The 25,105-nt window shown below is 39.2% G+C and overlaps 1 protein-coding gene across 1 annotated transcript in view; it reads left to right on the top strand.

Moving 5' to 3' along the window:
- spag16 (sperm associated antigen 16) overlaps nucleotides 1-25,105 on the top strand; it is a 402,456-nt gene that overhangs the window by 45,845 nt on the left and 331,506 nt on the right. The window contains exon 10 of the mRNA XM_078403680.1: nucleotides 9,243-9,376. Coding sequence (XP_078259806.1) covers nucleotides 9,243-9,376 — 134 coding nt within the window. The remainder of the gene's footprint in view (nucleotides 1-9,242; nucleotides 9,377-25,105) is intronic.

The raw sequence follows: 25,105 nt of genomic DNA, 5'->3' as shown, positions 1-25,105 counted from the left end.
TGATTACATTCTCTGTATCACCACATTTTACACATTTACAGTGTTCAACCTTTCAAAAAAAAATAATTTTGTTGTTATGATTTTACACTCCAAACATATAATCCCTGAATTTCTCAGTTTTAAACTTTGTTGCAGGCTTAGTTAATATATCTGCAACCATGTCTGCTGTTGGACAATACTCAATGATTACTTTCTTATCACTGCGTGCAGACCGAATGAAATGATACCTAATGTCGATATGTTTGCATCTTTGTCGGTTCACTGGGTTCTTTGATAATGCAATCGCACCTTGATTGTCCTCAAATATTTTCACTGGCTCGTACTGGCAATCTTTGTCCATTCCTTTCAATAGCTGCACAAGATACAAGCTCTCTTGTGTAGTAGCCGCCATTGCCATATATTCGGCTTCACATGTGGATAAGGCTACTGTCTGCTGTTTCTTGGATTTCCATGAAATAACAGGCCCATTTTCAGACAAACTAAAACAATATCCTGTTGTGCTTCGCCTGTCATTTTGATCTGCCGCCCAGTCAGCGTCACTGTATGCAACAAGTTTGAGTTTTTCCTCTCTTTTCTTGTAACACAGCTCCTGGTTTATAGTACCCTTTAAGTACCTCAACACATGTTTGGTAGTTATCCTATGTTGTTCTTTAGGCTCTGCTAGATATTGTGACAGTTTACTGACAATCCAGCTTAAATCAGGCCTTGTACATGTCATCACATATATCAAGCTGCCTACCACTTCCCTGTATTGTGTTGGATTAACAGGCTCATCATCATCATAAAAGTTTTGTTTCTGTTCACATGGAGTTGACCTTGTTTTACAGTCAGACATTCCAAACTTCTCCAGTATTTTTGCTATGTACCTCTTTTGGTTCATTTTTATTTCTCCCTCTGTCTGTGAAAAATCAATGCCTAGAAAATGTCTAAGTTTCCCAAGATCTTTCATCTTAAACTTTGCACTTAGCATTTCTTTCACACCATTGAGAGATTCTTTATCACTGGCAGCAATAATTAGGTCGTCAACCCACATGATCAGAATTATTCTCTCATTTTCAGTCTCTTTACTGTACACGCAGTGATCTGCTGGATTTTGTGCGAAACCATTTTTACTGAGATGATCATGCAGCATCTTGTTCCAGTTCCGTCCTGACTGTTTCAGTCCATACAGTGATTTGTTAAGTTTGCAGACCAGCTTTTTACCTGTGTCTGTTTTCACTTCAAATCCTTCAGGTTGTTCAATATACAGCTCACAATCAATTGGAGCATGTAGATAAGCTGTTTTCACATCCATCTGGTGTAATTCCAAATCGTACTGAGCTGCTAGCTGCATCAGACTGCGCACTGATGTCATGTTAGCTGTTGGGGAAAACGTCTCCTTGTAATCTATTCCTACTACTTGACTATACCCCTTTGCAACATACCTGGCTTTGTATGTCTCAGTCTTATCTGAAGATTCTTTTACTGCAAATACCCACTTCCCCCCCACTGCATTTTTGCCCTGTGGTATTGTGATTAGAGTGTATGTGTCATTTTCTTTGAGAGATTTGATTTCCTCCTTCATGGCTTTAGCCCAAATGTCAGATTTTGATGAGCTCATAGCTTCTTTGAAGGTTTGTGGAACATTATACATCACTCTGTAGCAGTAGTCTACATTTACATTTATCTGGTCATCCTCTTTTACTTTACACTCATAGTCTCATAAGTACTGTGGGCTTTTCTTTTCTCTCTTAGGATAGCGTGTGCTCTGACTATTTTCACCCTGTCCAGTTTGAGTGTTGCTATCACTCTCAGTAGTATCCGTGTGTGACTTCAGTGTCACTTCTGGACCCTGATCAGTCACCTCTGCGTTCGGTCTGGGGGATGTTAATCTCTTCCCAGGATGGTCATCATCACTCATCTCCATATCTGTCTGAGTTTGGCATTCAGTTACACTTTTTGTTATGAACTTCACTAGTCTGTTTTTGAGAACTCGCCCTGTCTCTGGGTAGTAGACTAAGTATGCAGGGCTGTTTTTGTCATAACCTACAAAAATCCCTTTTTCACATCTTGAGTCTAACTTCTTTTTGACTTGTTTGTATGAGAAACAGACTGATCCAAACTTCTTCATTTTTGAAAGATTAGGCTTTCTGCCTGTCACCATGTAGTGTGGAGTCTGACCAACACGTTTGTTGTAGCATCTGTTGCGGATTACTGCAGCAGTCATTACAGCATATGTCCACAATTCTTTCGGTAGGTTACTCTCGAGTAGCATGCACCTTGCCATTTCAAATAGCGTTCTCCAGTTTCTCTCAGCTGTCCCATTTTGATGGGGGAGTAAGGTGCGGAGGTTTCATGCCTTATGGCATTTCTACTGAGCAATGATTGGAAATCTGCTGCTGTGAACTCTGTGCCATTATCAGATCTTATGCACTTAATTTTTCCATAGGGGGCCGCGTCCGCTATGAACTTTTCTGTAGCTTTTATAGTGTCACGTTTTGTTTTCAAGAAGTGAACAAACACTTCTCCTGAGTAGTCATCTGTGAAAGTTTGTATGTATTTGTATCCATCTTTTGCCTCTGGCTCTATAGGGCCAGCCAAATCAGTATGCACTAACTCAAGTGCTTCTTTAGCCCTTACATCTGGCTCTCTGTTCCTGCTCTGTGCAAATTTGCCTTTTATACAGACCTCACAGTTGAGTTTGGACTTATCAACTTTACCTTTGATTTTCATGCCCTCTGTTACCCTCTCTAACTGTGATACATCATCATAGTTACAGTGACCAAGTATCTCGTGCCATGTTTGAATATCATAACACCCGTGACATCCGTCATTAGTTTTATGACTTACAGTGTTTAGATAGTATAGTCTGTCGTACTCCTTAATGTCGAACTTGGTACCGTTCTTGTGGATGAGCTCGTTGCTGCCTTGGCGAAAGATCACTGAAGCTCCGGTGGTCGTTGCTGCCTTGACAGAGAAGATGTCCTGTGGGAATGATGGGATGTACAACGCCTTTCTCAGCGTCGTCCTCACACGACGGCCCTCGCTGTCTCTCAGGTACACCTCTGCTTCGCCTTTCCTCTGTGCGACACCGCTCGTCCTTGTCCCGTCAGCTCGATGAAGTGTTTGGCGGGCTGGAAAGTCTCATCAAAGTTCTTAAACTTTTCAATGTCTGTGATTGTGTGTGACGTTGCGCCCGTGTCGACCATAAGCCCTTTACGAGTCTCTTCACTTGCCTGGCAGTCATTTATTTTGAATACAAATGTGTGGTCGTTGGAGTCGGATGCTTGTTTCACGTTGTCTCGCTTTTCCTTTCTGCAGTTTGCCTCCTTATGAGTGGGGCTCTTGCAAAAACTGCACCACTGTCTCTGTTCTTTACCGCTGCGCTCTCCGCTGCATTCCCACGCTTTGTGTCCCGTCTGACCGCAGTTGTAGCAGGTGAATGTCTTCTCTGAGCCTTTAGTCCTTTCTTTCACCCAGCCTCTTGCTTTTATTATGTTGTCGTCACTCATATCATATCATATATATACAGCCGGAAACAGGCCTTTTCGGCCCTCCAAGTCCGTGCTGCCCAGCGATCCCCGTACATTAACACTATCCTACACCCGCTAGGGACAATTTTTACATTTACCCAGCCAATTAACCTACATACCTGTACGTCTTTGGAGTGTGGGAGGAAACCGAAGATCTCGGAGAAAACCCACGCAGGTCACGGGGAGAACGTACAAACTCCTTACAGTGCAGCACCCGTAGTCAGGATCGAACCTGAGTTTCCGGCGCTGCATTCGCTGTAAAGCAGCAACTCTACCGCTGCGCTACCGTGCCGCTAAATCTTTCAGTGCTCTCGTAGCTTCTCAACTTGGTCTTAAACTCACCAAAAGTTGTCTTCTCATCACCCTGTGTTATGTGGATGGCAAATGGCTTAAATGTCTCTGGCAAGCCTTTCAGAATCATGGCAATCAGCAGCCCGTCACTAAGAGTCTCTCCTGCTTTTCTTAGTGCTGTAATCGCCGTTTCTGCACGAATAATGTATTCTGTTACACTTTCGTTTATGGCCTTTTTCAGCGACGTCAGCTCGGTGTAGAGGCCGATCACTCGCGGCTTCCCTGTGTCCGCGTAATGGCTCCTCAGTAGCTGCAATGCTTTTCTCCCGTCGTCCGCCGCTTCTCTCATAATGAGCGACAAACTTTTGTCGTCTAGCACTTGTATCAGCTCGGCATAGGCTTTTTCGTTTTTCTCGGCTTCCCCGTCGTCTTCTTCGTCGGTAGCCGGCTCGTTCAGAATTGTTGACTTTAAGCCTTGTAGCCGCAGGTGGCCTAAAAACTTTGTTTCCCATAATTCGTAATTCTTTTCATCTCCATCGAAGCATAATCTGTTCCATCGGCTTCCACCATCTCTCCTGGGCCAATAACCTGTTGGCGTTTGCATCTCAAGGGCAGGATAGTCGGTATTATGCTTTTATTCTTCGGAGGAATAAACACACATGCTCTCATACGTCGGTGTTGCTTTAACCGGAAGAGAAGACTTTTATTTTGTTTTCATATGCATTTTATATCTGGTACACCGGTAGTGACGTCAGTATAAGAGCACATCTAAACAGTTTCGGTTTAACATCCAACACCCTCCCATCCATATACCTATCCAATTTACTCTTAAATAATAAAATCGAGCCTGCCTCCACCACTTCCACCGGAAGCTCATTCCACACAGCCACCACCCTCTGAGTAAAGAAGTTACCCCTCATGTTACCCTTAAACTTTTGTCCCTTAATTCTGAAGTTATCTCTTAATTCCACATATGTCCTATTAAACAATATGACTTAAAAGCCAGAAAGATCTATGAACCCAAATTGGAAGATGCAATTGGTGCAATTGGTGCAATGATCAGTATGGGTTGCAGGAGATAATTCCAATTTTTATTCCGGATTTCCTTGGCAGAAAAAATTGAATGATAGTCAATTAAAATAACTTAAATAAGAATTTAAAATGTTGGAATTATTCACGGGTCAGATTTTCATCTGTAATTTATTTTTCCACTGAGGCTACTTAACCTGCCACTAAGCCAGCATCTGCAGTTCCTTCTGACACTATTTCCTTTCATTTTGTTTTATTACATATTTATGTTTAGGTTCCAGCATTTGTCATTTTTTATTTTGAAGTACCTTGGTGAGATAAGTCCCAATCTATTAAACTCATTTGATGCAAATTTCTTCAGCCTATTGTAATTGAACCACTGAATGAATTCTTGTCACGACTGCATCACTTTCATGGCCAATGTTTGTGTCCTGTGGTTTGCTGCTTAAAAACTAGATGCTGTATGTCCAATTGGGTTCTGATTAATGCTCTGTTTAATGAAGCAATTTATTCAGGTTTTGAATGCTTATACCTCCCATCCACCACATTCAAAGATAATATTGAATATTTCAATTGTGTCTTAGATTGCCCTTTGAATTTATGCACATGATCCCTAAATCCTTTCATTCTTCAATGGCTCGTACAGTACCATATTAAGAAATGGATGACCTCCCGTACATTCAGGTTGAACTCCAACTGGAATAGTTTTATTTATCCATTAATCCTTTGCAATCCTTTGTCATTTATTGATATCCACCTTACTTAGTTCCCAACCAATCAGTTTGAGAACCAATGGCACATAAATATTTGCAGCCTATATAGTAAGAAGAGTTGCGGCTGAATGTCTTTGAGTCTCCTGAGAAAATTGGGAAAGTGAAAGATTAACTGGACAGTATGTAGTTCCTGTACCCCAGTGTTTAATGGCATAGTGGGAGATATTATAATTTGGAAACCCTCTATGGATATGGGCTTGAACTTCTTGCAGATCTCAAAGAACATGGATACCACGTATCCTCTGCTTTTGTACTCATCAAATGCCCCCTATTGACAATAAACATTAAAAAAATATATATAATCTGTCTCACAGAATAGAAACAGGCCCTTTGACCCATCAAGTTCACACTGACTGTTGATCATTCATACTGGTTCTATGTTATCCCACTTTGTCATCCACACCCTTCACAGAAAAGACAATTTTACAAAGGCCAATGACTCACAAACTCGCTAGTCTTTGGGTTGTGGGAAGAAATCAGGACATCTGGAGAAACCCATGCGTCACACCGAGAATGTACAAACTCCACACCGAGGCCATGATCAAACCTCAGTCTCTGGTTCTATTAGGCAGCAACTCTACTAGCTGTGTCACTGTGCCATTACCGATTCTCTCTCATTACTATTTGATCCAATGCATTTAGGTCCTCCTCCATGCAAAGGTGTAGTGGTTAATTGTATTTGGCCTGATATCCACAAAGGATTTCCATTCCACATGATGTAGTGAAAAAGCCACAAGCAACACAAGGTTATTATTCCCAATTAGATGATACCTCTTTCCATCAAGTCCTCACTGGTACATCTAGGCAACTGGTCATGAATATTTTGATTGGCAAGCTTGTAATTGTCTTAAAGCATGTATTTGAAAAAGTCAATGATCAATTCTATCCAGCAGCATTAATTTTCTGAAGCGTATGTAAGAGATATATTTCTTGTTCCAGGTCAACACCAGTCAAAAATACTCATATTGAAGTACTTCAGTGCATTCTTTCATCCTCGATTGTAAATAATGTTGTTCTATGTCTAGCTTCTACTTGTGTAACTGATGATGATCCAACCTTTATCCTGATTATGTGCGAACCCTTCATAGAATTAAATCAAACTTGGAACCAAATTTTAGAAAATCTGGACAACAGCTCTACTGGCAGAGATGTGGTGGCAGGCAATTTGTTTCATCTTACTCTGGGAAATTTGTTTGGGTTTCACCTTGCCATTGAACAGAATGTTTATGAAATATAGTCACAAATGGGGCAATTTAATTTTTCCAGCATGAATTCCCTGGATATTTTGGTTATGCTTGCCTAAGGCTGTCAATGCTGGTATTCTGTTTAACTCTCTTTGGTCTGCTGACTATTGTTTTGGTGGCTGCATGAAAGCAATGGAAATTATGAATGTGTGTAATGGTCCTTTTTAAATTGAAATTTAGGAGTCCAAGATATTAATAGAAACTTTAACCCTTGTCATTCAATGAGAATACTATTGATTTGTCCTGCATCATCAATATCCTGGGATCAACATTGACTAGAATCTCAACTAGACCAACCACAGGCATATATATGGTGGCTATAAGTAAAGGTTGGATGCTGAGTGACTCATCTCCTGGCGCTCCAAGTCTTTCCACCATCTGCAAGTTCAGAGTGTGGAAAGGTGCAGCAATGGCAACTCTCAAGAAACATATGGCAGAGCAGCCCATTTGATTGGTACCCCCTCAACTAACCTGTCATTCATTTCTTCCACCACTGGACGCTTAGTCTTCTCCACCAAGAAGGACTAAGGCAATAAATGCATGAGAAGATCATCATTTGTGTTTTAGTCCAAAGTTACACACCATGCTATCGCAAATAAATGTCATTGTTTTATGGAGTCTTAATATTGGAGCACCATTGTCAACAATGCTGTAGGGTTACCTTCACCAGCGGCAATTGTTCAATAAGGCAATTCACCACCACCTTCCCAAGAGCAATTAGGGATAAGTAACAAATGCTGCCCTTACTGGTGATGCCCAGATAGGAGAAATGGGAGAAAAACAAATAAATGCTATATGTGGATAATATCCCAGTGAGGTTTGATAGTGTTTTGTCAGATGCCATTTTCAAACTGTACCTCTTTTCCACCCAGTTCAACTCCCATTAGGCTGAATACTTAGGGAAAGCGGGCAACTAAACACTTGATTCATGGAACCTGTTAGAAACTTGGCTGTGGACACTGAGAAGTCAGAATGTGGTGGCTCTGATTGAACAATTGCATGGAATTCACTAATAATTCTGCTGCCTAGATAGGTTCTGCAGAGCAAACTTGAGAAACTGCAGTTTTGTGGCAGCTATGTTTTGACTTGGCAGATAGACAAACAGATTGATGCATTGATGGTGCATAGTTTTTTAAATTTTCATTCAAAGGTTTAGCTATTAATATCTGTATTTGCAGTAAGGACAGTTTGTTCCCATTTTTTGCTTCTTGGGTCATATTAATCGCTGTTCTTGCTCTTGTGCAGTCATGCTCCGTGAACAAGTCTTTAGAGATCACACTTGGAATACTGTGTGCTGTTCTGGTCACCCAGCTAGAGCAACATTAAGTTGGAAATTATGCAGTAGAGATTCAGCAAGATGCTCCTGGACTTGCAGGCTTGAGTTGAAGGGAGAGGTTTGTTGGATAGGCTGGGAATTTTTCTTTCAGAGTCTGAGGGTGACCTTTTTGAGGTGTACACAATCATGAGGGGAATGGATAAAGTGGACGCTCAGTCTTTTTCCCAGGGTAGAGGATTCTAAAACTGGAGGGCATGTTTAAGATGAAAGAAGAAAGATTAAAGATGAACCTCTGAGGCATTTTATTTCAGTCAGAGGGTGTCTATATCTGGAATGAGCTGTCAGAGAAAGCTATCGAAGATAAAATTACACCTTTCAAATTACATTTTGTTAGATATATGGATAGTGGGCAAATGCAGCAAATGGGATTAGCTCAGAATGGCACCTTGGTTGGCATGGACAGGTGGGCCGATGGGTCTGTTTCCATTCTGCATAGTTCTTACTCTTTGAACATGTCGTGGCAGAACAGTCCAGCTGATATGTCTGAAACTATGCAGGGCACAACTATTTGAGATGCTTCATGAAAAACAAGTGAGCTGCTGCTTTTGTTGCATCTATATTGATCGACCTGTAAAGATGGAAGAGGCAAGGAATTAGTTTATCTCCAAGCTGTCCCAGGTTTTTATGCAGAATGTGAGAGAATGAGTTCAATGCAGGGACTGGTGCAGTTAGGAGCATCATATAATTCTTCTGGGAATCACGGAAGCCCCTTTTTTGGATCAATTTAAGTTAAAGTGCTAAGTATAACTAATCGAAAATGATTATTGGATCTATTGTTAGCAATGTGCTTCTGATAAATCACAAATTAAACTGATAATGTGTACATAAATGATGATTATGAGAATATTTCGGTGATATAACATTTATTAAAATATATGTGTATTGGTAGCTCTAGTAAATGATAATTTTAGCCATATTTGATGTACTGGTACCAGACTACTGTTCTGAATATTTTTTAACACTATATGTTGGCCTTTAATGATGCAGTTAGTATTCAGGTCATTTGTTTACACAACAGTTGAAGAAAATTATTAAATATTTATTTTTGTACTGATAGGATTCTGACTTTCCTATTGACACAAGAGTGAACCCTTACCTTGCTCAGATGAAAGGTACTCCCAGTAACTTGCTTAGATCAGGTGGATGTAAAATGACAAAGACTCTCAAAGTTCATGAGCTGGCAGTGAGCTGGTAAGTAAATGGATTATCTATATTGTAATTCTCACCAAATTGTTGTGACACCAGCATTCAATTGGAACTAGGATAATTTGGGACAGTGATTCTTACATTGGAGCAAAACAAATGGATTTTCAGGATTAAGCCCCATGGGAAAGCTTTATTAACAATTCAAGTTCAGCAATATTGGATGACAGGAAATTGGCTCATATCGTCATTGGTTATCTGGCAGTCAGAATAGTTTTGGTGTGGCAGCTGTAGCATCTGCTTGGAGAAATGGAATAGAGGATTGGTCATTAGCATTCGTGAAAGATTTGAGGTCAGAGACTCAGCACATAGATAACAGGATGCGTGTGCAATTTTACATAATGTCTCCTTTTAGTTTTGCAGAGATCAAGATTTTAAATGTAATATCTAATCTTATTAATTCTAGTAAATTACGTTGCCTTGAGCTACACAGAACTATTAAACTATTTATAGTTATAATTAGATAGTGTTTGTAATATTACAGACCTATAGCATTTTATAACCATATTTTAGAATGTTTTCAGAAAATTACAGCTGACCTTTTTAAAAGACCAAGTCAGTGAAACTATTGGAAATAAACTGTTATCTTTTGCAGTAACAATGTATACCAATCTTCAAAACACTGGATTTGTGCAATATATATATATCTTGAATTCATTTAAAAAAAATGTTTTTCCTTTTTGACATTCTTGTGCATTTGAAATTTGCATTTTTAAATCTATTTGATGACAATCATAAGTTGATAACAGCAGATTGTAATAATGCCAGAAATGTTTAATTTAAGGCAATGAACAAAGTATGACAAAATAATCACAGTGCAGAAATATGTTAATGACCAAGGTTTGTGCCATTGTTCATGCAGTACAGATGCTTCAAACCCACCTTCTTCCTTACAACCTACCGAATTCATTTGTTTTCTACTCAACATAGCTGAGATTATTGATCCAGGATGGTTTTTGCCTCATAAATGCTACTTTTTAATCTAATTATGCAAAGTTTATGTACATTAAAGATGCACTGAAGACAACTTGGAGAAAACTTAATACGCTTTAAGTAACACTGCTCGATAACATAAGAGCAAAGCACGCACCTGCTAAACTCAAGTTTGAAACATTTGCTTTAACATTCAGCCGGAAGGATCAAGTGGATGATCCATCTCCTGTGATCCCTGTCATTACTACTGAAGGAGATATGATAAATGATCATCCATCTATGGTACCCACATCCCAGAAGTGAATAAAATTAAAAAGTAACCCAAATTCATTTCACCAATCCCAATTTAGGTCCCCTGATTTAGCAGTCATCTCATAGTCAATTTCATAATTCATGAATATAGTCATAGAATAATTTTGCATGGGAATAGGCCATTCAACACAACTTATCCATGCCGGTCAGTGGACACCCTTCCATATTTATTCAATTTCACAACACTTGGATCATAGCCTTCTATGTCGAGGCAATTTAAGTCATCACTCCCTTAAGCAATATGTTCCAGATGCCCACCACTCTGAATATCTTTCCCTTGCATTAAACCTGTATTTTCTAGATTTATTGATCTCTGGTATAGGAAAGCATTTCATGCAGTCTACCTTATTTATATCCCTCATTAGTTTATATGCAATAATCTCTATAGAAAAAAAATTGCTTCTCCAGTCTTTCCTCACAACTGAATAGTTTTGTCCCAGATAACATCCCATTGGATCTCCTCTGCACCTTCTCCAACACTATCTCATCTTTCCTAAAGCATGGCAATCAGACCTGAACTTTCTTTCAGCGATTCCAATAGTTTTATTACATGTACAGACATGACAGTAAAATGACTAAAATCTAATCTCATGCCAATATGAGTACAACCCAATCAACATTTAAACCACATTTATACAATCAATCAAGAATAAGAACATATAAATATAGCCATTCACAATTGCATATTCTTTAGTGTTTTTCTACTGGATGCCTTTCACTGAAAACATATCTATGCTTTCAAGTAGTTTCAGTAGCAGGCTGGTGATTTCTAGTGAAAGAGGCTATGGATATTTATGAGGGATTACCAATTGTAGCCCTAGATTTAGAAGACGGCTTCAGGCTGCACTTTCTCACCATTTACTTAGACCATCTCTTGGAAGTCCCAGTGATCTGTTAGAGGGCTGATTTAAAGACTGTTGTGATACCCTCAAAAGCTTTTTGTATATTATCATCTACAAAAGCTGCAGTGTGGATTTACAAGTGTTCAAGGTGATCTAGCACCCCCAGCCTTAATCAGCCTTCATAAATCTCTGGATTAGATCTCACGAGTGGGAAACTGTCATCTGAGCTATCCTTTTTCCTGAATGGATTCTGGACAAATTTGTGTAGTAAATCACTTATTTTTGATTACTTCATTGATAAATTATATGGAGTACACTTTAAGTAACTGTTAAAATTGTATACAAAGAATACTGGAATACAACACACATACAGTGCCCTCCATAGTGTTTGGGACAAAGACCCATCATTTATTTATTTGCCTCTGTACTCCACAATTTGAGATTTGGAATAGAAAAAATCACATGTGGTGAAAGTGCACATTGTCAAATTTTATTAAAAGCCATTTTTATGCATTTTGGTTTCACCATGTAAAAATTATAGCTGTGTTTATACATAAACCCCCATTTCAGGACACAATGTTTGGGACACATGGCTTCACAGTGTTTGTAATTGCTCGGGTGTGTTTAAATGCCTCCTTAATGCAGGTATAAGAGAGCTCTCAGCACCTAGTCTTTCGTCCAATCTTTCCATCCCCTTTGGAAACTTTTATTGCTGTTTATCAACACGAGGACCAGTTGTGCCAATGAAAGTCAAAGAAGCCATTATGAGACTGAGAAACAAGAATAAAACTGTTAGAGATATCAGCCAAACCTTAGGCTTACCAAAATTAACTGTTTGGAACATCATTAAGAAGAAAGAGAGCACGTGAACTTACTAATCGCAAAGGGTCTGGCAGGCCAAGGAAGACCTCCACAGCTAAATTATCTCTATAAAAAAGAAAAATCTTCAAATACCTGTCCGACAGATCAGAAACACTCTTCAGGAGTCAGGTGTGGATTTGTCAATGACCACTGTCCGCAGAAGACTTCATGGACAGAAATACAGAAGCGATACTGCAAGATGCAAACCACTGCTTAGCCGCAGAAATAGGATGGCAAAGTTACAGTTTGCCAAGAAGTACTCAAAAAAGCAACCACATTTCTGAAAAAAGGTTTTGTGGACAGATGAAACAAAGATTAACATATATCAGAGTGATGGCAAGAGCAAAGTATGGAGGAGAGAAGGAACTGCCCAAGATCTGAAGCATACCATCTCATCTGTGAAACATGGTGGTGGAGGTGTTATGGCTTGGGCATGTATGGCTGCTAAAGGTACCGGCTGACTTTACTTCATTGATGGTACAACTGCTTATGGTAGTAGCATAATGAATTCTGAAGTGTAAAGACACATCCTATCTGCTCAAGTTCAAACAAATGCCTCAAAACGCATTGGCCGGCGGTTCATTCTACAGCAAGACAATGATCCCAAACTTACTGCTAAAGCAACAAAGGAGTTTTTCAAAGCTAAAAAAAGGTCAATTCTTGAGTGGCCATGTCAGTCACCTGATCTGAACCCAATTGAGCATGCCTTTCATATGCTGAAGAGAAAACTGAAGGGGACTAGCTCCCAAAACAAGCATCAGCTAAAGTTGGCTACAATACAGGCCTGGCAGAGCATCGCCAGAGAAGACACCCAGCAACTGGTGATGTCCATGAATCGTAGACTTCAAGTGGTCATTGCATGCAAAGGATATGCAACAAAAGCAACAGTAGTAAATATGACTACTTTCATTTACATGACATTGCTGTGCCCCAAACATTATGGTGCCCTGAAATGGGGGTGGGGGGCTCTGTATAAACACTGCTGTAATTTTTACATGGTGAAACCAAAATGTATAAAAATGGCCTTTATTAAAATCTGCCAATGTGCACTTTAACCACATGTGATTTTTTCTATTACAAATCTCAAATTGTGGAGTACAGAGGCAAATAAATAAATGATGGATCTTTGTCCCAAACATTGTGGAGGGCACTGTGTTGAGGTTATCTATGTAAACCTAGAAGATTTTGAATAACGCAGTGACAAGATTAAGTATATGTTTGCTTCATGTAGTATCAATGTTTGACTTATTGTTGCAAGCACCACTTTCAAGTCAGTAACAGAAAAAACAGAGTGGTATAGAGCAGCCTTGGGAATAAGAAATCCTTGCAATGTTTGTTTCATTAAAATGAAAATTGTAGGAAAATATGGCATTCTCCTGGTTTCTAACATATTCTGTGGCCTATGGTATTAATTGGCTTTGAAAGCAAAAGGCACTAGAGAACGAGACCATTTCATTTCTTTCATTTTATGTTTGCATAAAATCAAGTTTTTACAAAATCAGGTTTATTTTTATATAGCACAAATGATGATACTTCAATCACTGCTTGGAAGAGCTCAAAATGTTAATGATGTGCTTGAACAGCTTTTGCATACACATGGGTTTTCTGTGAACAAATAATAGGATGGTGATTTATGCAAGCCCTAATGTTATTGTTGTTTAATTTTGTTTTTAAAATATTGGTCAAGAAATTTGGCCAGATGGATTGGAATCTATTTGTTAGGTATTTTGCTGCACTCAATAGAATGAGCAGAAAATGCCAATAACTTTCTATTTGGAAGTGGTCCACCATCTTTTTTGATAAGGGAGATGCACAGACAACATGAGCACACTTCTGAATAAGTTATTAACATTTTTAAATGCAACTAATAAACTAGTACCTTATTTTATAAACCTAATATACTGGTCGGCCCAATCACCAAGTCCACTTAAAATAAACCTATTGCATAAGAAGTTTGATTGAAAGTTTAGCAATTCAGAATATGCTTAATGATTTTGGAAAATTAATTTTACAAATGGATAAGAGTTTTGCTGGTCTTGTACTTTTTTATTATTGCCTTTCTCATAAATATGTTACATTTCAGAAATAGTTAGGATGTCATTCAGAGTCTTGATCAAAAAGAATGAAACAGCAACAAAGTACCACAAAGGATGATGGCAGAATACAGGTAGCATATTCACAGCACATAATCAATGGTGATATCGACATCATTGAAGAGAAAGATATGCGGTATTCTTACCACCATACATGCTGCACCTACAACATAGGCTTGCTAGATCATGACATGTTCTGTCTGTGATTGTGCAGGCCACTTTGGCACTCAACATTTAGTCACAAATTCTTTTAAGACTGCATCAACATTAGGCTTAATGCAAATTGGAGGAACAGTATCTCATATTTCACATGGGCAGCTTACAGCCCAGTGGTATGAATATTGATTTCTCTCACTTCAGGTAGTCCTGGCATTCCCTCTCTCTATCCCTCTCCCACCAAAGTCACATTAGCTTCTCATTTTCACCTGACAAACAGCTAATAATGGCCTGTTTCCTTTATCATCGTCACTTTTTTGCATATCTTTGATTCATTGTTTATTTCTCCACATCACCGTCGATATCTCTTGTTTCCCTTATCCCTAACCAGTCTGAAGAAGGGTCTTGACCCGAAAGGTCACCCATACCTTCTCTCCAGAGATGCTGCCTGTCCCGCTCAGTTACTCCAGCTTTTTGTGTCTATCTTCTGTTTAAACCAGCATCTGCAGTTCCTACTTACACATTAAAAATGTTAATGTATCTGGGAACCAACTGCAGCAAGAAGAATGCATGTAATTCCTTCGCCATAGATGGAACAAAACAGGACAAGAGAACATTACATTTTGTATGCAGGACTGGCTTCTCCAGAATAAGAGTACAATAGGCTGCACGTGTCGTCCTGTGAGTACTCCTATTCCCAACATAGCATCTTTAACAATGAAAATGATTAGATGCTCTCAGTTTTTAACTAAGATTGAACAATTCATATTTCCATTTTGGAATTTTAACTATAGTCATGAATGGGTTTCACAAGCTTGCTATCATTAGTGGTGGATGGGTCTCTGTAGGCATCAACAGCATTAAATCCTGGGAGATTAAGTTGGTGTGTGGTGAAGTTAAGAATGATAAAGTTCCTACCTACCCAAACTTAGAAAAGATCAACCAGGAACATTTTACTTAATTCCATTGTTCTTTTCTCCTATCTGTGATGCCACTTTCAAGGAACTATGTACTAAAAGTACTGTGTACTTTAAAATTTCCACTTAAATTTATCTAATCCAAAACTGCGAGCAGTAACTGAATTTGCATTAGAGCAAAAGGACAGATTTGAACACTTCCACAAAGGTGATGCCAATTGCAATCTGTGACCTAAACCAATAAGGCTGTGATGTATAATTCTAATAGTCATTACCACTACCATTAGACTCTAACTGTTGCTTTCCATTACTCCATTTTATTGGCCTTGCACTCACTTCACTGGAAAAATAAATATGAGCAACTAATCCAGATTAAAAACAGGAATTATCAAAAATCTAGTTCTGAAATATTTTGAAAACATGTCCGGCAGGTTTCAGATATATTTTGAATTGTAATTCATTTGGAACTACAATAAAAATTGTATTTATAAATAAAGCAAAAAACGCAAACTCAATACCAAAAGGAAGAAAGATTCTAAGGGGATTAGGAGGCAACCGTGGCTGACAAGGAAAGTTAGGGATGGAATAAAACTAAAAGAAAAGATGTATAACAGCAAAGAGTAGCGGGAAGCCAGAGGATTGGGAAACTTTCATAGGACAACAGAAGGTAACAAAATGAGCAATACGGGCTAAAAAGATGAAGTACGAGGGGAAGCTGGCCAAGAATATAAAGAAGGACAGTAAAAGCTTCTTTAGATATGTTAAGAGAAAAAGAGTAGCAAAGTCAAATGTGGGTCCCTTGAAGGCAGACACGGGTGAAATTATTATGGGTAACAAGGAAATGGCAGAAGAGTTGAACAGGTACTTCGGATCTGTCTTCACTAAGGAAGACACAAACAATTTCCCAGATGTACTAGAGGACAGAGGATCTAGGGGGATAGAGGAACTGAAATAAATTTGCATTAGGGGAGAAATGGTTTTGGGTAGACTGATGGGACTGAAGGTTGATAAATCCCCAGGGCCTGATGGTTTGCATCCAGGGTCCTCAGGGACGTGGCTCTAGAAACAGTGGACGCATTGGTGATCATTTTCCAATGTTCAATGGATTCTGTATATGTTCCTGCGGATTGGAGGATAGCTAATGTTATCCCACTTTTCAAGAAAGGAGCGAGAGTGAAAACGGGGAATTACAGACTAGTTAGCCTAACATTGGTGGTGGGGAAGATGCTGGAGTCAATTATTAAAGAGGTAATAACAGTGCATTTGGATAGCAGTAAAAGGATAAGTCCAAGTCAGCATGGATTTATGAAAGGGAAATCATGCTTGACTAATCTTCTGGAATTTTTTGAGGATGTGACAAGTAAAATGGATGAAGGGGAGCCAGTGGATGTAGTGTATCTAGACTTTCAGAAAGCCTTTGATAAGGTCCCACATGGGAGATTGGTGAGCAAAATTAGAGCACATGGTATTGGGGGTAGGGTGTTGACATGGATAGAGAATTGGTTGGCAGACAGGAAGCAAAGAGTAGGAGTAAACGGGTCCTTTTCAGAATGGCAGGCATTGGCGAGTGGAGTGCCGCAAGGCTCGGTGTTGGGGCCGATACTGTTTACCATATATATTAATGATTTGGACGAAGGAATTAGAAGTAACACTAGCAAGTTTGCAGATGACACAAAGCTGGGTGGCAGTGTGAACTGTGAAGAGGATGTTAGGAGGTTGCAGGGTGACCTGGAGAGGTTGAGTGAGTGGGCAGATGCGTGGCAGATGCAGTATAATAATATAGATAAATGTGAGGTTATCCACTTTGGCGGCCAAAACAAGGAGGCAGATTATTATCTCAATGGTGTCAGGTTAGGTAAGGGGGAAGTGCAGCGAGTGCCCTTGTACACCAGTCACTGAAAGTTGGCGTGCAGATACAGCAGAGAGTGAAGAAAGCTATTAGCATGTTGGCCATAACAAGAGGATTTCAGTATAGGAGTAAAGAGGTTCTTCTACAGCTGTATAGGGCCCTGGTAAGACCACATCTGGAGTATTGTGTACAGTTTTGGTCTCCTAATTAGAGGAAGGACATCCTTGTAATTGAGGCCATGCAGCATAGGTTCACGAAATTGATCCCTAGGATGGCGGGACTGTCATGTGAGGAAAGATTGAAAAGACTAGGCTTGTATTCACTGGAGTTTAGAAGGATGAGAGGGGATCTTATAGAGACATATAAAATTATAACAGGACTGGACAGGCTAGATGCAGGAAAAATGTTTCCAATGTTGGGGGAGTCCAGAACCAGGGGCTACAGTCTTAGAATAAAGGGGAGGCCATTTAAAACTGAGGTGAGAAGGAACTTTTTCACCCAGAGAGTTGTGAATTCTCTGCCACAGAGGGCAGAGGAGGCCAAATAACTGGATGAATTTAAGAGAGAGTTAGATTGTGGATTGTGGATGATCAGCCATGATCACTTGAATGGCGGTGCTGGCTCGAAGGGCCGAATGGCCTCCTCCTGCACCTATTTGATATATTTCTACGTTTCTATGTAAGACGTGGATTAAAAACTGATATATATTGATGCTTATATGTGGGGAAAATCATAAATATTCACTTTGCAAATTGTAATCAATGTCCAGAACAATTATTACTTTTGGTATTGGTAAGATTTCAGTCTTTGTTAAAAAATAAATTATATATTTTCATAAAACTTTAAATATTAATTGGTATAGTGCAAATTATTTTTCAAGGAGTGATTTTTTTTGCAGTTATTACATGGAAGACAAATGTGGAAGAGTGACTGAATCCTTGCATGGAATAAAATGTAATGTTTAATTTGCCTTTTTGTAATAACTTATTAAATTATGACTAGATTTGTATCTTTGTGTTCAGTTAGATATCTATCATCTATTGTCGTGGTTGATCAAGAGGAATAGCACTAACGCTAAAACGCTCATTAATGTTGCAATGAAAAGGACATTTCTTACACCTTTACTAAACAGGAAGTTGATTGCAACTTTGAGCAAATGTCAGCCCGATCGAGCATGTTCTTGACCTTTGTAGTTTATCAAACACAGATTCGCATCAGCCAAATTCCTTGAATTTATGACTGTTATTAGAATTATACACCACTTAGCCTCACTAGTTTAGGTCACAGATGGCAACTGGCATAACTTTTGTGGAAGTGTTCAAATCTGTCCTTTTGCTCTAATGCTAATTCAGTTACTGCTCGCAGTTTTGGATTAGATAAATTGAAGACTGGAAATTTTAAAGTATACAGTTCTTTTAGTACATAGTTCTTTGAAAGTGGCATCACAGATAAGGTGGCCAAAAAGGCTTTTGGCACATTGGCCTTCATCAGTCAGAGTATTGAATATAGAAGTCGGGAGGTCATGTTGAAGCTATATCAGATGTTGGTGAAGCCGCATTTAGAGTATTGTGTTCAGTTCTGGACACCATGTCATAGGAAAGATGTTGTCAAGCTGGAAAGGATGCAGAGATTTATGAGAATTTTGCCAGGACTCTGGGAGCCTAAGTTATAGGGAGAGTTTGAGCAGGCTAGGACTCCATTCCTTGGAGCGCAGGAAGACGAGGGGTGATTTTATGGATGTGTACAAACTCATGAGAGGAATAGATTGGGTAAATGCAGAGTCTCTTGCCCAGAGTAGGGGAATTGCGAACCAGAGGCCATAGATTTAAGATGAGGAATGATAGATTTTATAGGAATCTGAGAGGGTTAACTTTTTTACACAAAGGGTGGTGGAGGTATTTGAGGCAGGCACTATCACAATGTTTAAGAAACATTTAGACAGGTACATGGACAGGATATCTTTAGAGCGATATTGGCCAAACGCAGACAGGTGGGACTAGTGTAGATGGGACATGTTGGTTGAAGGGCCTATTTCTACGCTATGCTGCATGACTCTATAAATGGAAGTGCCAAATATGCACGGTGTCCAGCACAATTATATAACTGAAGTTCCATTCCCGCGTAGGAATCAATTTGGTATTCAATTTATGTGCAAAATGAAATTTAAATGGAGATCAGAACTTCGTTCTGTAAATTGTGAAATTCGTGAATTTTATGCCAGATATTCTAGACGTTACAGAATAAGATACTGATCATGAACACTGGTGTACAGCAGTATGTGTTACAACTACAGATAGCTCTTCTATAACAATCATTTGTCCATGTTTGCTTGTATAATGTCAGCCACTCCATCACCCCCTATCTTTCCATACATTATTAACCCCAATTTAATGAAGAGTGCAAAAGGGTATACCAGTTGTTACTAACAATGTAATAACAAAGAACTGCAGATGCTGGTTTACTAAAGACACAAAATGCTGTTTTTTGTCGGTGGGTAAGACAGAATAGGTGACATTTGGGATCGAGACTCTTCTTCAGACTGATTACAGGGAGGGGCGGGAGAGAAAGCTGGAAGAAAGGCTGGGCAAGGCAAAGCCTGGCGGAGGAGATGCAGCAAAGATGGAAGAATTGAGAGTAGGAGAAGCTTCACCACTAACTTCCATTCTATCCTCAAATTCACCTGGACTATCTCCAACACATCTCCCCTTTCTTGATCTCTCTGCCTCTAACATCTACAACAAACCTACTGATTCCCACAGTTATCTGGAGGGTGGTGGGTATATAGACCAAGCTGCCAGAGGAGCTACTGAAAGGGGCTACTTGCTTCCTCCCCTTCAGCAGCGTGTGCATAAATTCTGTGGGTCACTTTAATGGCTGTAACTCTAATATTGCAGATGTTCGGCTGAGTGCTGGCATTGTACAAATTGGGACTATTTATTAAACCATTCAATTTCCCTTAAAAGAAAAATGTCATGGAATAGAAATGTGGTGGTTTAATGTATGGTTGCCATGGGATCATAATTGAAAATTGCAATCCCTTGACACCATTTCATAGCCAGTGCAAGGATAATGTGCTGCATGTTTTTATTGCTCCTGTTTGGGCACAAATTAATTATTAGAGGCTGATACGGATAATAGTATGAAAGTTTCCATTTTTGTGATTGGTCTAAGAAATTATTTTCTATTCACTGTCTCTTCAGTCATGTACAGAGATTATTGTAACAACAGGTGGAGCTGCAAGCTCAGATTTAAAGAAGGATACAATACTGGAAATAATGTATTTTATTCAGCAGTGAATCAAAATGCTTCTGAAATATTGCTGTTTAGATCCCTCAAACACAAACAAAAAAACATAGCTTTTTTTGTGTAAGGCTGGCTAGAAATTGAAGCCTGCTGGTATATCTGGTGATTGGTAGATTGTGGGATTCATCAGGCTGGGGTGAGTGAGTACAGTGAAGGCACCTTAAATGAATAGGTAAATTAAAAGAAAAGAAAATGTGATATATATGGGCCATTTTCTCAGCTTTAGTGGGTATCTGCTCCAGGAAGACCCCTACAAATAATATTTCTGCAGCAGGAGTTATGCAAAAGTATAATTGTTCTGGTTGCGATCAATAATAGTTGCTGCTTGGACCAATTTGAGAGGGACATTATGCCATTACAAATGTGATTTGCATTCAAAAGTGCCAGATCAAATTTAATTTTGTTTATTATTGTCATATGTATCTGAGGTACAGTGAAAAGGTTTTGTGTGCTATCCAGTTAAAGAAAATAAATTTATGGTGTTGTGTGATTCTATCTGGAAATAACCATTGCATTTCACTCAGCAAATATGAATTTTCATGTACATAGTGCTGAAAATAAACATTCAAGTGAATTTCCGGGCTCATACAGTTTATCCTTGTGTTGCAAGTTTCAAACTCCTATTTAGCTTGCAGACGATGACAATTATCCAATGACTGTCTCATCACCCGAACATTTTGCATGATGCTCATTGACAAATGTCTACCTTTCTTGCAGAAGAAAGTGGAGTATAACAAGGGTAGCAAGGAAATTACTGGAGAAAGGCAATACGTGACATTACCAGTCATTATGTATACAAATATGTGAAGGGACATTGATGAGAGGTCTCCTCCTCCTCTTTTAAGTTGTCCCTCTAATTCTTGTTATGTTTAATGCTTTTGCTAGTCATATATAGTAGTTACTGTGTAAAGCTTTATTGAACAATCTCAAACAATGTGATAGAACAGATTGTTCACTCCTCATGGTGAAACTTCAAACGCAAATTGAAAATGGAGAGAATTACATCCAAAATGGAGAGAATCACATCAGTCAGAAAGAAAAGATCTGAGAATCCTATGTAGCTAATCCAGTTAATCGATGTGGTAGAGTGGGGGTAGTATCATTTATGTAATCAAATGTGTGTTCAGGAATGCAAATTTGAAAGAGGGTGCAGACTGTAGCTAAGAGTTAAAAATTGCAGCGCCAGTATCTAATCAACCTAGCACTCTGATATCATGAGCTGCTTGCTCTGCAGGCTGCTGGCAGTAAATAGCTGTGCAAGTTCAAGAGAATTTAAGTCAGTATGTTCCAGCTGAACATATACTATCCTAATCCATATTGAAACAAATATATACAGTCCTGAATGTTGTCTGTCCATTTCCTATCACAGATGCTATATATAATCCTTTTTGGACCACATCTGAGCTATTGTATTCATTTCAATGCAGCTTGCCTTAGGAAGAATATATTGAGTTTGGGTTGAGATTAGGATTGATTTTACCAAAATGATGTCTCAACCAAAGGTGGAATTATGAGGGAAGATTAGACAAACTAAATTTCAATTTCCTGAAGGACTATCTTGAATTTTTTCATGGTACCAAGTCTCTTCTGAAAAAGCACTTGCTGATAGGTCAATTGTCAATTTAAAATCTGATCTTGATTTCATTAATTGGAGTTAATAAAAGATTTTGGGCAAAGAATTGAATAAGGTTGCATAGCTTATATTTTACTTCTATTGGGTCATATTTTTGTAGTTCAGCACTGAAGTTTCAGCTTAACTTAATTTTTTAAATCATGGAATCCAATTGAACTTTTAATCCAAGACCTTTTAAGTTAAAGATTATAAAGATACATAGAGCAAACACTTCATTGTACCATGAGTGGTGAAAAACTGAAATTTTATTTTCAAATGGCAGTGTATGATGCATTGAAATTTTTAAGACTGACTTTTTTGTTGGTTAAGAATATTAAGCAATGCATGAGATTGGTTAGAGTGGGGTAAAATTGAGGTACAAGACACCAATGATCTAATTCAATGGCAGACCTGAAGCAGACAAATCGCCTAATCCTGTTTCTTTATTTTTTAAATCTCTTTGAAAAGCTGATCCTCGCCTATTTATTCCTTAAATGCAAGTGGCTTCTAGCTTCCACTATGTCACTAAGATTCTAGTTCATTTTAAAAATCTACACTGAAGTGCATTAGGATTTAACTAATACATATAGTATATTGCCCGCTGCATAGTAAACTCTGCAATGTTGTAATGTCCGTTCTGTTTTCTCCCATTACCACCTCAGTTCTAAATTGCTTTTCTTTTGTTTGAAATTGAAGGTTATTTTTGCCCTCTAACTCCACATTGTTGTAGTCTGAAGAAAGGTCTTGACCCGAATCGTCACCCATTCCTCCTCTGCAGCGATGCTGCCTGTCCTGCTGAGTTACTCCAGCATTTTGCGTCTACCTTCCACGTTGTTATATATTCTTTTGATACATTAAATTATTGGAATCTGATTAACAATCGGAAATGATGAAAAATCCAATTTTAAAGTGCAAAAGAAAACAACTATGCTGAGAAATAATATAATTTGGTTACCAATGGATTGCCAAATGCAATTTCTAACTCACATTCACTATTATGCAGAGGCTAATCTAGTAGCAAAGCCTTTAGCCATTCAGCTTCGTTTTCATATTATCTTGTACGGGTTCAAAAAATCTCATTAAAACATATCTTATCAATCATGCTGCTTGTCATTATTTTTAAATATTTTCTAATGTTTTGATTCGTCCAATTTCCATATTTTTGTCATAAGTTTTCAACTTGCACACAACAGCTTAAACAAATTTGCCAGGTTTGATGTGTGATAAATCTCATATTCACATTATTTTGCGCGTGCAAACTGGTATTCATCAATTGTTAATTCTTCCACTTTCAACTACCCTATTACAGTCCCACGAGAAGAATAATCAACTAACTATTACACATTATATTTTGCAAAATTTTGCAAGAGGTGACATGCAACAAATCTCATGGAGTTGCAAGAATATTGATACATTGCCACACTGAATTGCCACACTTTTACAATAATAATCAGCAATGTTCAGTGATTCCTTCACTTTTTAACGTTATTCTTGAGAACTTAAAAAGAATCAAGTAATTACAGCAATTACTGCTGAAATATGTTGATGTTACTGACTGATTTGAAAGTTGTCATTCAATTTAATATTATTTCGTATGTCGTTTAAAACATCAACAATATTAATCTTCTGCATTTTCAGTTGCTTGGGATGTAGCTTTATAAATTGCAGCATTAGAAAGAAATGATTGTGTTAAACCAATTATTACATACAATGATTGGGCTCTAGATTATACTAGACCAAGTGGACCCATTGGGCCCATTCCTCGTAGAGGGGGGACAGGGAAGGGGAGAGTGTGCCACTCACCTCGGCGGGCCCATTCCTCGAAGGGTTCCCATTGTGACCTTGGAAAAATGTGTTTTTTCTTTAAAATAAATTGCTTTAAAAAAAATGAAATGAACCTCAATGAAATAAAGATCCTCTGTAAAATAAAGAGACTGAGATGGATCCGAGGTCTTTTCTAAAAATGGGCGGCCGGGCCGTGGGCGGGCGAGGGGGGACAGGGAAAGGTATCGGGTGGGGAGCGGGAGGGCACAGGAAATGGCGGCGCAGCAGCTGCGGCTCGTCTGCAGTCCGTTTGTCTTTTGTGTTTTTTGTTTTTTGTCTTAATTGTAGTGTTTAGATGTGATGTAGTGTTTTTTGTGGTTGTGTGCTATGTGTGGGGGGGTGGGGGAACTGTAAAAATTGTCTCTTCCCAACGGAGACGCGACCTTTTTTCTGGGTTGTGTCTCCGTTCCCGCTGCGGCCTACCATCGGCCAAACACCTGGAGCTGGCGGCCTCCAGCTGGGACCACCTGGGGCTCTGGTTCGCAGAGCCAGCGGACCGGACTTACCATCTGTGGAGCTGGCTGTCTTCGGAGGCTGTGGTGGCGTTGTGAGTGCGGCTGCGACTCGCCTTCGGATGCTCCGGAGGCTTCGGCCACGAGCCGTGTAGACATCGGAAGCTCGCAGGCCCCTGGGTGGGGGCCGACATTGGGAACTCCAGCTGCGGCAGTGTCTTTGCCCGCTCCGAATCGCAAGGCTTTGGTCGACCTGCTGTGGACCTTCACCGTCCGGCGCGGGAATAGGCCGTGGGATTTTCTACGCCTGGAGGGGGCTTCAATGCCGGAGCCCCGACTGCCCCGAAGTGGCAAGTTCAACACCCTGACTGCGGGAGAAGACGACAGGGAAGAGAAAAGTCACAGTGAGGAGGTGACTGGAGGAGACTCACTGTGATGGATGTATTTTTGTTTTGTGTTAGTTTTGTGATTGTGTGTGTTATTGCTTTATTTTTATTGCTTTTTATTGTTGGACTGTGGGTAACGGAATTTCGCCCAAAAGACATGTTTTTTTTGGATGACAA

Source organism: Rhinoraja longicauda, chromosome 8 (assembly GCF_053455715.1).
Source record: "Rhinoraja longicauda isolate Sanriku21f chromosome 8, sRhiLon1.1, whole genome shotgun sequence".
NCBI lineage: Eukaryota > Metazoa > Chordata > Chondrichthyes > Rajiformes > Arhynchobatidae > Rhinoraja > Rhinoraja longicauda.
This window is presented reverse-complemented; position numbering and strand designations above follow the sequence as displayed.